Below are 12965 nucleotides of genomic sequence, written 5' to 3'. Positions count from 1 at the left end.
GTGCTCAATGTTAGATAAATCCAATTCCAATTTTAAAGTAAGTACAAGGATCTGTTTTAGATCAAATATTAAATCCAGCTAATAATTCCAGGCCACACTCTGCTTCTGTGTCTCATAGCAGGTGGGGGAGAAAAAAGTAGCTGAGTCTCAAACTTGTTATTCTTTTCTTTATAAGAAGTTTATAACTATTGGCATCTCTAGCTCAGAAGCAAAAATTTATACAAAGAAATGATTATAAATTATCTTAACTGAAAGCATTCGTTTGAATAACCTAGAGTCTTACAGAAATTGTCATTCCAAAACATGCAGAGGCAGCAAGAGTCACCCAAAACCACATTTTATTCTATAACTTTTATATTGCTTTTCTGTTATTTAAAGATGGGAACAATGTGAAATGGATGGAAATATTTTGTTAAAGGAACAGAATCAATCAATCACAGCATATACACCTTTTAAAAACCTTGGGTCTACACCACACATTCCAAACACAAAGCTAAGTCCAGCAGTGACTTATGTTCGGGGTTTTTGTAAAGCAAATGGAAACATTTGGAAGGATTAATATATTTCAACAGAAGAGCCACAGATGCCCTAAAAGCAGAAAGTTGACACAATTTTAAATATAATTCATATATATATTTTTAAATCAAACACAATTAAATAGAATATGGTTTAAGTACATGAATACTTCAGCTTTAGAAGAATAAGAGGTGGTACATAGTACCAAAAACTTATACACAGCCTTTTTTGCTTCTGTTGATGAAACAGCGTGCCTCTATACAATCAAATATTGCAATGGATTAATTCTCTATTCATTCAAGACTTTCTCAAGGACAAAAGTGATTAGTAATTATATATTTATATATATATATATATATATAGGGTTTTTTTTGTTTGTTTGTTTGTTGCAAAGTCTGAGCAAAAGCAGTAACACCTAAGAGAACTTCCTTTCCTCTCAAACAGTCACGTGCATGGAGGAAGCATTAGCACCACGTGGCCAGTGGAGTGTGCTTGCCAACTGGGCAATCCTGCTGACAGCCGTGTGGCCTGACGCAGAAGAAGTGCAGGTGAGTGAGCCTCTTACTGCCCCAAAGACAAGACAGGAGGACACCCACTGCACACTTCCCAGGTCACGGCAAAGAACAGGGGAGGCAGTCAAACAAAGTTGAGTGCTTCTCTGCCCCCACCCACCCTGCTCACTTCATTTAAAAAAAAAAAAAACAGCACAATTTGGGAAGAACCATCTTGTTCAAGGGAAAAACTGGAGTGATCGTTATTCTTTCTTTCTTTCCACGTGTATTCTAAAGGGAAAGTAAAGTAACTGGAGCACAGAATTTCAGAGGAGCAAATTCTAATGCTCAAAGTAAACTAGATTCACTTTTTTGTTAGCAGGGAGAGACTAGTTTTAAATATACTGCATCTCAGGAACAATCAAAATGCAAAAAGTGTATACTGCCATTAAAGGAAGGACAATGTCACTGAAACTTGACCCATGACTTGTCAGCTTCCTTCCAAAATTAATGCCTCTGTGAAGGAAGACCGCACGATGAACCGGTACCCTATTCTATTGAAAAACAAGCTGCTAGCACCACACTGCCATTCAGAGCTGCCTGGCTCTCGGTGGCGCTGACTCACCTGTTTGTTTTGGGAGGAAAAGCAAAGCACCTAAGCACCTGCTTTATGATGCTGTTAGGGATGAATTACCACTGCAAGATGTGCATCCAATATCAGCTCCACGCTAACATGCCTCCCACAGGACGGGGTCCCTGTCTATTCCAGTGGGGTAAAACTCTCTCATAAATGGGTTATTGCCATTGGAGAACTAATAATTTTCTAATAATGTAAACAATACCACTTTGTATCTTCATGGCAGTCACTGTGTGAACATCATGTGGGTCAATTATGTCTACACATAACTCTGCATTATGATGGAAGTCTAGGATTGTCTCTCATTCTTTCTTGGAAAAAACAGTGATATATTAGTGAAAAGAAATACAATGCTCTATTTTCATTGGCTGTGTTGAAGAATCTAACCAAGGGGAAAAGTTCTCTTATGTTTCAAAAGTAGATTTCTTTTATCTCATGTCTTGAGTCATAGCTGAAAAAGAGAAAAGAAAAAGAAAATACTAAAGTACATTTCTGTAACAGTGATCTACTATCATTAGAGATTAACGAAGAAGTGTTTACTATATACCAGAGCTTATGATAGCCAGAGCAGACTATGATCTTATGAGGTAAAAATATATTTTTCTCATTTACATATGAGTGAAAAGAGGCTTAGAGGTTAAGTAACTTACCCAAAGGTCACATAACAAGGACTGGCATCCAGACCTGCTTTCCATTTGCCAAAATCTTTACGTTTTGGCAATAGATATTAGAATACAAAATATATACATTTTTTAAGAGACAGGGTCTCCCTTGTCACCTAGGCTAAAGTACAGTGGTCCAATCATAGCTGACAGCCTCAAACTCCTGGGCTCAAGTGATCCTCCTGCCTTAGACTCCCTAGTAGGTAGGCCTGCAGGCATGTGCTGCCAGATCAGGCTAATTTAAAAAATTCCTTTGTAGAGATAGGACCTCGTTATTTTGCCCAGACTGGTCTCGAACTCCTGTCCTCAAGTAATCTTCTCACCTCAGCCTCCCAAAAATGCTAGGAGTATGGGCATGAGCCACTGGGCCCAGCCTATTCTCACTTTTTGACAGTAATTCTACTTCTAGGGATTAACCCTACAGCATATTCATAAGAGAGAGTAAATACATATATGCAGACATTCATTAAGATATTGTTCCCAACAGGGCAAAACCTGAAACATTCTAAATCATCATCCACAGGGGATTCACTAAACAGTGACTGAGGCTGGACATGATGGCTCATGCCTGTATTCCCAGCGCTCTGGGAGGCTAGGAGTTTAAGACCAGCCTGGGCAACATAGCAAGACTCCGTCTCTACAAAAAACTAAAAATTGGCTGGGTGTGGCAGTGTGCACCTGTAGTCCCAGCTACTTAGGAGGCTGAGGCAAGAGGATCACTTAAGCCCAGGAATTGGAGGTTGCAGTGAGCTGTGATCATGCCACTGCAATCTGGCATGGGTGACAGAAGGGGACCCTGTTTTAAAAAAGATATGATGATAGAGCCATAATGTGGAATACCCTGAAGTCTTTATGGAGAAAAACTGATCTGTTAGATTCCCAAGACTGAGCTCCTGAGGCTGAGTCCTTCCTTTATTCACCATACCAGAGAGGACCTCAAACATCAGAGAAGATAGCATCCCTGCTACTTGTGGGATGGGACATGTGTACATGAAGCAATTCAGTAATGACATGAGGTAGTTTATGTTGAATGTAAAAGTACATTCCATAGGCAAACACAGAGTTGGAAAGTTCAAAGCAGAGAGGTATCAACACAGGATAAAGAGAATGAGCATTCCTCTGTGGGTCTAGGACGTCTCACATTCATAAAACCGTGGAATGAGAATTACAAGGGGATCTTTTGAGATTTTCTTGTCTAATCTCTCTGCCCTACTGATGAGGATATGAGGGACCGGAGAAGGAAACTCACTTACAAAAGGTCACACATATTGCCTAAAAATGGACTTAGCTAGTTCTGCTAGTCGAGTGCTTTTTCCACACCAATATGTTGATTCCTGAGGGACTGGCAGGACAGACACCCTGACAAGGAAGGAGAAGGCCTAGCAAGCTCAAAAAACAAAATGTAGCAAAATATATCTGTACATTCTAAAAACAAAAAACACATGCTAATAAAATTTGAACATACAATTCAAAAGGAAAAGTCTGAATTTTAACCATCTACTTTCTAAAATGGTTTTTAAAGGCCAGTGGCTCATGCCTGTAATCCTAGCACTCTGGGAGGCCAAGGTGGGTAAATTGTTTGAGCTCAGGAGTTCGAGACCAGCCTGAGCAAGAGCGAGACCCCATCTCTACTAAAAATAGAAACAAATTAGTTGGACAACTAAAAATATATAGGAAAATCAGCCTGGCATGGTGGCGCATGCCTGTAGTCCCAGCTACACAGGAGGCTGAGGCAGGAGGATCGCTTGAGTTCAGGGGTCTGAGGTTGCTGTGAGCTAGGCTGACGCCACGGCACTCTTGCCCAGGCAACAGAGCAAGACTCTGTCTCCAATAAAATAAAATAATTTAAAATGGTTTTTAAAGAACATTTTCTTATTGTCAAACATTTGATCATCAATATGATAATGGAGAAACCACAAAAATAACTACATTGCACTTTATACACCTTTAGCTTGTTCTCTGCTATTCTAGGCTTGACTGAGCCAGAAGATAAATATAGACAAAAATTAGCACCCTTGCACAGAAAAGAGGATAGAGTCTGCATGAGTGAATAGGGTTTTGGTATGAATCAGTTCAGCGAAAAGTTTACAATTATACCAAGCTCTGGGAATTACAGTTCTCAGAGTAAAAAGTTGGCTAGAAAGTTAGAAAAAAAGGTGATGATGGACCTAAACCAAATTTAGCCCTCCTAACTAACTACTGAGGATTATATAGGATGTCATCTGATTTTTCCCTTTCATATTTCTCTCTGATTCCTAAGTTTTGCTTGATATAAATGATAGAGGAGGAGGAGCTGAATGCCTCCACAAATATGAACAGAAATTCTCCTATCACATTAAGTCTCCATGAATGAAGTTAGTTAGAGAAAATAAAACTGTTGAAGAAACAGGGAATGTTTGGCTTGTGGAAAAGACTAACTGGGGGACTAAGTGGCTACCTTCAACTTTCTAAAGGTTATTGTGTGTCTCTCATGGGCAAGACTAAAACCAGTTGGTTCTAGAACCAGAAGCCATAGAGAAAGAGAACTTTGGGGAAGTCAGAATTTCCTAACCATTATAAGCTGTTGGACCTCCAGGAAAAGACAGTGAATTAATTACACCCATTGAATTCACCCCTTCTTAAACCTGCACTTTTTTTTTTTTTTTTAACATAAACTCACATAAATGGGAAAAAGAAAAGAAGTGGCAACAACAAAATTTTGGAATCTGGAGGCAAAGGGATCAATGGTAAATGACTTAGACCTAAAAAACTCAACCCTAAAACTGAAGTGGAAAAAGCTGAGCAGCAACCTGGTTTATGCTGCAGAATCCCTCGAAGCCGGGGGAATCGGTGGCACAGTACCTCTGATGAAAGGAATGGAGGTGGAGCAAACACAAGGACTTGTTAAAAACTTGCTTTAGAAGTAGTTAGATCTACAGTGATTGTTCTGCAACTAATCAGTCAGGTAGCTTAGTCCTGACTGAAACCCAAACCCAGAAGAGAAATCTGAGCTCTCTTCTCTGAGCAGAATACCAGTGTCTATAAGCTAAGGTACACTAACTAGGTATGACTAAGGGCAAGAATGCTGTACTGATAACAGGGGATTAAGGAGGGTTAAATATAAGGAATATTGAGTCCCCTCTAGCTTTGTCTTGCTTGGCTCCTGTAAAGCTCACTGCCTGCCCTTTACCTTCTAGGCAGAAGACTGGTTGAGTTTTCTCTGGGGAAAAGAACTAAAGAAAAAAAGAACTAAAAAGAACTAAAGAACTAAAAGAAAAAAAGAACTAAAGAAGAACTTAAAAAAAATTCTGACATCAGATTCCCCAAGGAAATGCCTGGCTTGTTTATGTTTAAATTTATGAGAAACTGCAAACTGGTTTTCAAAGTGGCTGTATAATTTTGCATTCTCACACGCTATGTATTAAGAGTCCAAACTGCTCCACATTCTTGCCAACACACGGTAGTGTCAGTCCTTTTAATTTTAGCTGTTCTTCTGGGTATGTAGTAGAATATCACTGTGACTTTAATTTGCATTTCCCTAATAACTAATGATGCTGGGCATCTCTGCATACAAATATCTGTATGTCTTCTTTGGTGTAGTGTCTGCTCATCTCTTTTGGTCATAAAAAAATAAGACTGTCGGTCTTACTGAGTTTAACAGTTCTTTGTATATGTTGGATACAACTCTTATGAGATGTTTTGGAAATACTTTCTCTTCAACTCAACTTGTCTTTTCGTTTGTGCAAATACTTTCTCTTCATCTCAACTTGCCTTTTCATTTCCTTTTTTAAAAAATTTTTTTATTTTAGCGTATTATGGGGGTACAACTGTTAAGGTTACATATATTGCCCATGCCCCCCTCCCCCCTCGAGTAAGAACTTCAAGCGTGTCCATCCCCCAAACGTTGCACATCTTACTCATTGTGGTTGTATATACCCATCCTCTCCTCCCCCCTCCCACCCTCCTGACACCCAATAAATGTTACTCCTATATGTCCACTTAGGTGTTGATCCAGTAATACCAATTTGCTGGTGAGTACATGTGGTGCTGGTTTTTCCATTCTTGAGATACTTCCCTTAGCAGAATGGGTTCCAGCTCTAACCAGGAATATACAAGAGGTGCTAGATCACCATTGTTTCTTAGAGCTGAATAGTACTCCATGGTATACATATACCACATTTTATTAATCCACTCATGAATTGATGGGCACCTGGGTTGTTTCCACACCTTTGCGATTGTGAATTGTGCTGCTATAAACATTCGAGTGCAGGTGTCTTTTTCATAAAGTGACTTTTGGTCTTTTGGGTAGATGCCCAGTAGTGGAATGGCTGGATCAAATGGTAGATCTACTTGTATTGCTTTGAGGTATCTCCATATTGCTTTCCACAGAGGTTGAACTAGTTTGCAGTCCCACCAGCAGTGTAGGAGTGTTCCTCTCTCTCCACATCCACGCCAGCATTTATTGTTTGGGGTCTTTTTGATAAAGGCCATTCTCACTGGAGTGAAGTGAGATCTCATTGTGGTTTTGATTTGCATTTCCCTGATGATTAGAGATGTTGAGCATTTTTTCATATGTTTGTTGGCCATTATTCTGTCTTCTTTTGAGAAGTTTCTGTTCATGTCCTTTGCCCATTTTTTGATAGGGTTGTTTGATTTTTTCTTGCTGATTTTCCTGAGTTCTAAATGGATTCTAGTTATCAGCCTTTTTCAGATGTGTAGCTTGCAAAAATTTTCTCCCATTCTGTGGGTTGTGTTTGCTCTCTTGACAGTTTCATTGGCTGTGCAGAAGCTTTTTAATTTGATCAGGTCCCATTTGTTTATTTTTGTTGCTGTTGTGATTGCCTTTGGGGTCTTCTTCATAAATTCTTTGGCTAGGCCAATGTCTAGAAGAGTATTTCCAACATTTTCCTCTAGAATTCTAATAGTTTCACTCCTAAGGTTCAAGTCTGTTACCCAGCGTGAGTTGATTTTTGTGAGAGGTGAAAGGTGTGAGTCTTGCTTCATTCAGTCTTCTACATGTGGCTATCCAGTTTTCCCAGCACCATTTATTGAATAAAGATTCTTTTCCCCAGTGTATGTTTTTGTCTGCTTTGTCGAAGATTAGTTGGCTATATGAGGATGGTTTTTTATCTGGGTTCTCTGTTCTGTTCCACTGGTCAATGTCCCTGTTCTTGTGCCAATCACAAGCTGTTTTAATTACTATAGCCTTGTAGTATAGTTTGAAGTCTGGTAAATTGATACCTCTTATTTTGTTTTTATTGCCTAGGATTGATTTTGCTATACGGGGTCTTCTCTGGTTCCATACGAAGCATAAAATTATTTTTTCTATATCTGTGAAAAATGATGATGGAATTTGGATAGGGATTGCATTGACTCTGTAGGTCACTTTGGGTAGTATAGACATTTTAACAACGTTGATTCTACCGACCCATGAGCATGGTATATTCTTCCATCTGTTTACGTCCTCTGCTATTTCCTTCTTCAGTGTTTCACAGTTCTCCCTGTAGAGGTCTTTTACCTCCTTAGTTAAATATATTCCAAGGTATTTAATTTTCTTTGTTGCTATTTTGAAGGGAATTGAGTCTTTGATTTGGTTCTCACTTTTACTGTTGTTGGCATATATGAATGCCTCTGATTTCTGTGTATGGATTTTGTATCCTGAGACTTTACCAAATTCATTTATCAGATCAAAGAGTCTCATGGTTGAATCCTTCGGGTTTTCTAGGTATAATATCATGTCATCAGCAAAGAGTGAGAGTTTGATCTCTTCTGCTCCCATTTCGACACCCTTAATTCCGCTCTCTTGTCTCATTGCTGTAGCGAGGACTTCCAGCACTATGCTGAGCAGAAGTGGAGATAGTGGGCAACCTTGTCTTGTTCCAGTTCTTAGTGGGAATGCTTTCAATTTTTCCCCATTCAGTATAATATTGCCGGTGGGTTTGTCATATATGGCTTGTATCATTTTTAGGTAAGCCCTGTCTATGCCTATTTTGTTGAGCATTCTTATCATAAAAGGGTGTTGAATTTTGTCAAATGCTTTCTCTGCGTCTATTGAGAGGATCATATGGTCTTGTTTTTGCTTCTGTTTATATGGTGAATTGCATTTATAGATTTGCGTATGTTAAACCATCCCTGCATCCCTGGGATGAAGCCCACTTGGTTGTGATGAATTATTTTCTTGACAAACACCTGGATTTGATTGGCTAGGATTTTGTTGAGAATTTTTGCATCTATATTCATAAGGGATATTGGTCTGTAGTTTTCTTTTTTTGTTGCATCCTTTTCTGGTTTTGGTATCAGGGTTCATAAAATGTGTTGGGGAGGATTCCATCCTTCTCAATGACATGGAATAATTTCTGCCTTTTCATTTTCTTAACTGTGTCTTTTGAAGGGCCGAAGTTTTCACTTTTGAAGTTCAATTAATCAATTTTCCTTTTATGGCTAAGGCTTTGTGTGATCTAAGAAATCTTTAACTAAGCCAAAAATCACAAAAATTTTCTCCTATGAGTTGTATAGTTTGAGTTCTTACATTTAAGTCTATGATCCATTTTGAGTTAATTCTGTATATGGTGTAAGGGCCATGGTTCATTTTTTCCCCATATATAGAACCAGTTGTTCCAGTACCATAAGTTGAAAAAAGATGGTCTTTTCCCCATTGAATTATCTTGGCACATGTTAGGAATCAACTGCCTACATATGTGTGGGCCTACTTCCACAATCTCTATTTGTTCTAACAATCTGTATGTTTACCCTTATGCTAATTCCACACTGCCCTGACCATGTGGCTTTTCCGTCAATGTGAAGCTAGGTAGAGTTTGTTAGTTTTCTAATTTTGTGCCTTTCCTCCCTCACAATGTTTTGGTTACTCTAGAGTTCATTTACATTTCCCAAGAAATTTTAGATCATCTTTTCAGTTTCTACAAAAACAGCTGCTTGAATTTTGATTACAATCATACGAAATCGATCAACTTGGGGAGAAATGGCGTTTTAACCACACTGAGTCTTTTCATTCACAAACAGGATTTATTTTTGCTTTTATTTCAATACTCTCTAATTCTGCTCAGTTGTTTGATAGTTTACATTGTATAAATCTTGCACATATTTGGTTAAATATATTTTTAAGTACTTTAAGTTTCAGGATGCTATTGTAAAAATTGTTTTTTAATTTTTTTAGAGACAAGATCTGGCACTGTCACCCAGGTTGGAATGTAGAGGCATGATCACAGCTGACTGCAACCTTGAACTTCTGGGCTCAACTAATCATCCCACCTCAGCCTCCTAAGTAACTGAGACTATAGGTGTGAGCCACCATGCCTAGCTCTTTTTTTTCCCCATATTTTATAGAGATGGGGTCTTGCTTATGTTGCCCAGGCTGGTCTCAAACTCCTGGCCTCAACCCTGCCTTGGCCTACCAAAGTGCTAGGATTGTAAGTGTAAGCCACCAAGCCCAGACTGTATTGTTTTTTTAAATTTCCAATTAACAACTGTTAATTGCTAGTATACAGAAATGCAATTCATTTTTTAAAAAATTAACCTTGTATCCTGTAACACTGCTAAACTTATTAGTTTTAATAGCTTTTTAGTAGATTCCCTAAGATACTGCCATCCAGTAGAACTTTCTGCCATGAAGGAAATGTTCTGCATCTGTATACATTGCTAATTGCTACAACACAGGATTTTCAGATAAATAATCATGTTTTTTGCCAAAAAAAAAAAAAAAAAAGTAAAGCTTTACTCCTTCCTTTACGATCTATATGCCTTTTGTTCCCCTTGCCTCACTGTACTAGCTAGGACCTCCATGACAAGTGTTGTAGACTGGACATCCTTGCCTTGTTCCCACTTAGGAGGAAGTATTGTCTTTCCTCATTAAACATAGTATTTTATGTCTTTTTTTTTTTTTTTTGAGACAAACTCTTGCTCTGTCGCCCTGGGTAGAGTGCAGTGGTGTCATCATAGCTCACTGTAACCTCAAACTCCTGGGCTCCAGTGATCCTCTTGCCTAATCCTCCTGAGTAACTGGTTCTACAGGTGCGTGCCATGACGCCTGGCTAATTTTTGTATTTTTTTAGTACAGAAGGGATCTTGCTACGTTGTTCAGGCCAGTCTCAAACTCCTGACCTCAAGCGATCCTTCTGTGTTGGCCTCCCAAAATGCTGGGATTACACACCTGAGTTGGTTTAAATCTATCATCTTGCTATTTGTCTTCCATTTATTCCATTTGTTTGTTCTTCCTTTTTTCTTCTTTTCTTGCATCTTGTGAATTTAGTATTTTTTATGGTTTGATTTTTCTCTCACTACTGGCTTGTTTGCTAATCCTGTTTTTAGTATTTTCTCTTAAGGTTTACAATGTACACCTTTAACTTATCACACTATACCTTCAAATAACATTATACCACTTCACATTTAGTGTAAGAACCTTATAACAGTTTACTTCCATTTCTCCCTTTGTGTCATTATTGTCATACATTTAACTTCTATGTCTGTTGTGTACTGCGAGACACATTGCTATTATTTTGCTTTAATTATCTCTTATATTTAAAAATGAGAAAAGAATCATCTACATTTACTCATCTATTTACCACTTATTTTGTATAGATGAAATTTCTATCTGTATTATTCCGTCCTTCCTAAAGAACTTTAAGATTTAATTGTAGATCTGCTGGTAAAGAATTCTCTAAACTTTTGTTTTGACTGATAAAAGCCTTCATTTTAGCTTCTTTTTTACAACATATTTTCACTTTTGGGTTGAGTATTTGTTTTGGGGTACTTTAAAAAGTGTTGGCTCAGCTCTCTTCTGGCGTGGCTAGATTCTAGCAAGAATACTTATCATTCTTATTTTTGTAGGTAATATATCTCTTTCTCTGGGTATTTACAAAAAATTTTTCTCTTTATTACTGGCTTTCAGCAACTTGAGTATGATGTGTCTTGGTGTGTTTATGTTTATTTCGCTTGTGGTCTGGTGAGCCTTTTGGATCAATGGGTTTATGGTTTTCATCAAATTTGGAAAATTTTTGATCATCATTTCATGTCTTTTTGTGCATAATTTTTTTCTGTATAATTTTGTCCAGAACTGAAATTACATATGTTAGATGGTTTGGTGTTACCCCATAGTTCATAGAGGATCTGTTCTTTTCCCTCTAGTATTTTTTCTGTTTGTGCTTCATTTTGGATAGTTTCTGCTGTTTTTCACTGATCTTTTTTTCCATGGTTTCTAATCAGCTGTTAATCCCATACAATGTATTTTTTATCTTTCTTGTTTTTTAAATTTATTTTTTTCTTTTTCCAGAAGTTCTCCATATTTTTCATTTCCAATATTTTTTATTCCAAGGAAACTCATTTGGGTTAAACTATCTTCTATTTCTCTCATTATATTCATGTTTTCCTTGACATTCTTGAATATACTATTCATATTTAAAGCAATCGTTTTATGGGCTTTGCTAAATTCACCATCTTTCTTACTTCTGGGTCTGCTACTAGAGATTGAGTTTTCCCCTGATTACAGGTCAAGTTTTTCTGCTTCCTTGCATGGTTGGTAATTTTTGACTGGATGTCAGACATTGTAACTACACTGTGGAGTGTTGAATTTTGTTGTGTTCCTTATGTTCCTTTAATGAGGGCTGGCTTTTGTTTTGGCATGTGCTTGTTACTTACAGAGTGCAGTTTGATCCTTTCAAAGCTTTTAAACTTGGTTTAGGTACTTTAGGACTAATTTAGCTCCAGAAGTAAGGCATGATCTTTGTGAGGACATTACCCAATGCCTTGTGTCTTACAAAGTCTGTCTACTCTGGCCAGCTCCTTCTGGTCACAAACTTTCCTAGCTCCATGTTCCAGGTATTCTGCCTACAAATGTCTGGGGGTTCTTTCCCTAGACATATGCATTTTCAGCTCACATATATACAGATCAGTACTTGGCCAAGGACTCGAGAGTCCTAAATATCCCTGTAGCTCTGCTTCTGGGTAGCTCCCTCTTTTCTGGTACCTTGTCCTATAACTTCTAGTCATAAGGCTCTCCAAACTTTGGAATTTGTTTGGTTTCCCCTTCTCTACACTTTGGAAACTCTTTTTAGGCAGTAAGCTAGGGATCACTTCAATGTTACTCTTCTTTCAAGATTATAGTTATTTCATTTAGTTTGTCAGTTTTCTAGTTGCTTATGATGAGAAGGCAATCCCCACAGCAGTTAATCCTTCAAAGGCAGACACAGAAGCCCCTTATATCCTTTTATATTTCTATATACCTGGAAAATAATACTTTTCAGTTTTACACAAACTAGTTTATAACACAAGTCATCCTTACCTTTGTAGATTTCTCTAATGGTTGATCGTACTGTGCCTGCTGCATAACATCACTGACTATCATTTTAGCAATCTTCCAAGCTAACTCTTCTTGGGCCTAAAGGAAGTAATTTAAATTGTTGATAATGGTTATTCATTAGAAGGATCAAGATGCATATGTAATTAGTACTCTAAATACAATGGTATGTGCATATCATTTCTATTTATTTGGATCAAGAAGTACATTCCCATTTATGAAAGAATCTGGGCCACACTGTGGCTATGCTATATAAACATATCATTCACTGTCTTCCAGAGTCAGCTATTGGGTACTCAATGTGACTACTTTTATGTTAGGTGGTCAAAATAAAACATTTCCTTTTTCAACTCCTATCTCTCAATGCACTC

The 12965-nt window shown here is 37.8% G+C and overlaps 1 protein-coding gene across 2 annotated transcripts in view; it reads right to left on the bottom strand.

Annotated features, from left to right (window-relative positions):
* Positions 1 to 321: 321 nt before the first annotated feature.
* AKAP10 (A-kinase anchoring protein 10) overlaps positions 322 to 12965 on the bottom strand; it is a 71652-nt gene continuing 59008 nt past the window's right edge. The window contains exons 14-15 of one of the 2 annotated variants that reach the window (XM_012737906.2): positions 12580 to 12675; positions 322 to 2095 (exon numbers count right to left, since the gene is read on the bottom strand). In XM_012737906.2, coding sequence (XP_012593360.1) covers positions 2090 to 2095; positions 12580 to 12675 — 102 coding nt within the window. In that variant the 3' untranslated portion in view covers positions 322 to 2089. The other variant, XM_012737901.2, reaches the window with a different exon arrangement.

This window comes from Microcebus murinus, chromosome 18 (genome assembly GCF_040939455.1).
Source record: "Microcebus murinus isolate Inina chromosome 18, M.murinus_Inina_mat1.0, whole genome shotgun sequence".
Classification (NCBI taxonomy): Eukaryota; Metazoa; Chordata; class Mammalia; order Primates; family Cheirogaleidae; genus Microcebus; species Microcebus murinus.
The sequence above is the reverse complement of the archived record's forward strand: the minus strand, read 5'-3'. Positions and strand labels throughout refer to the sequence as shown.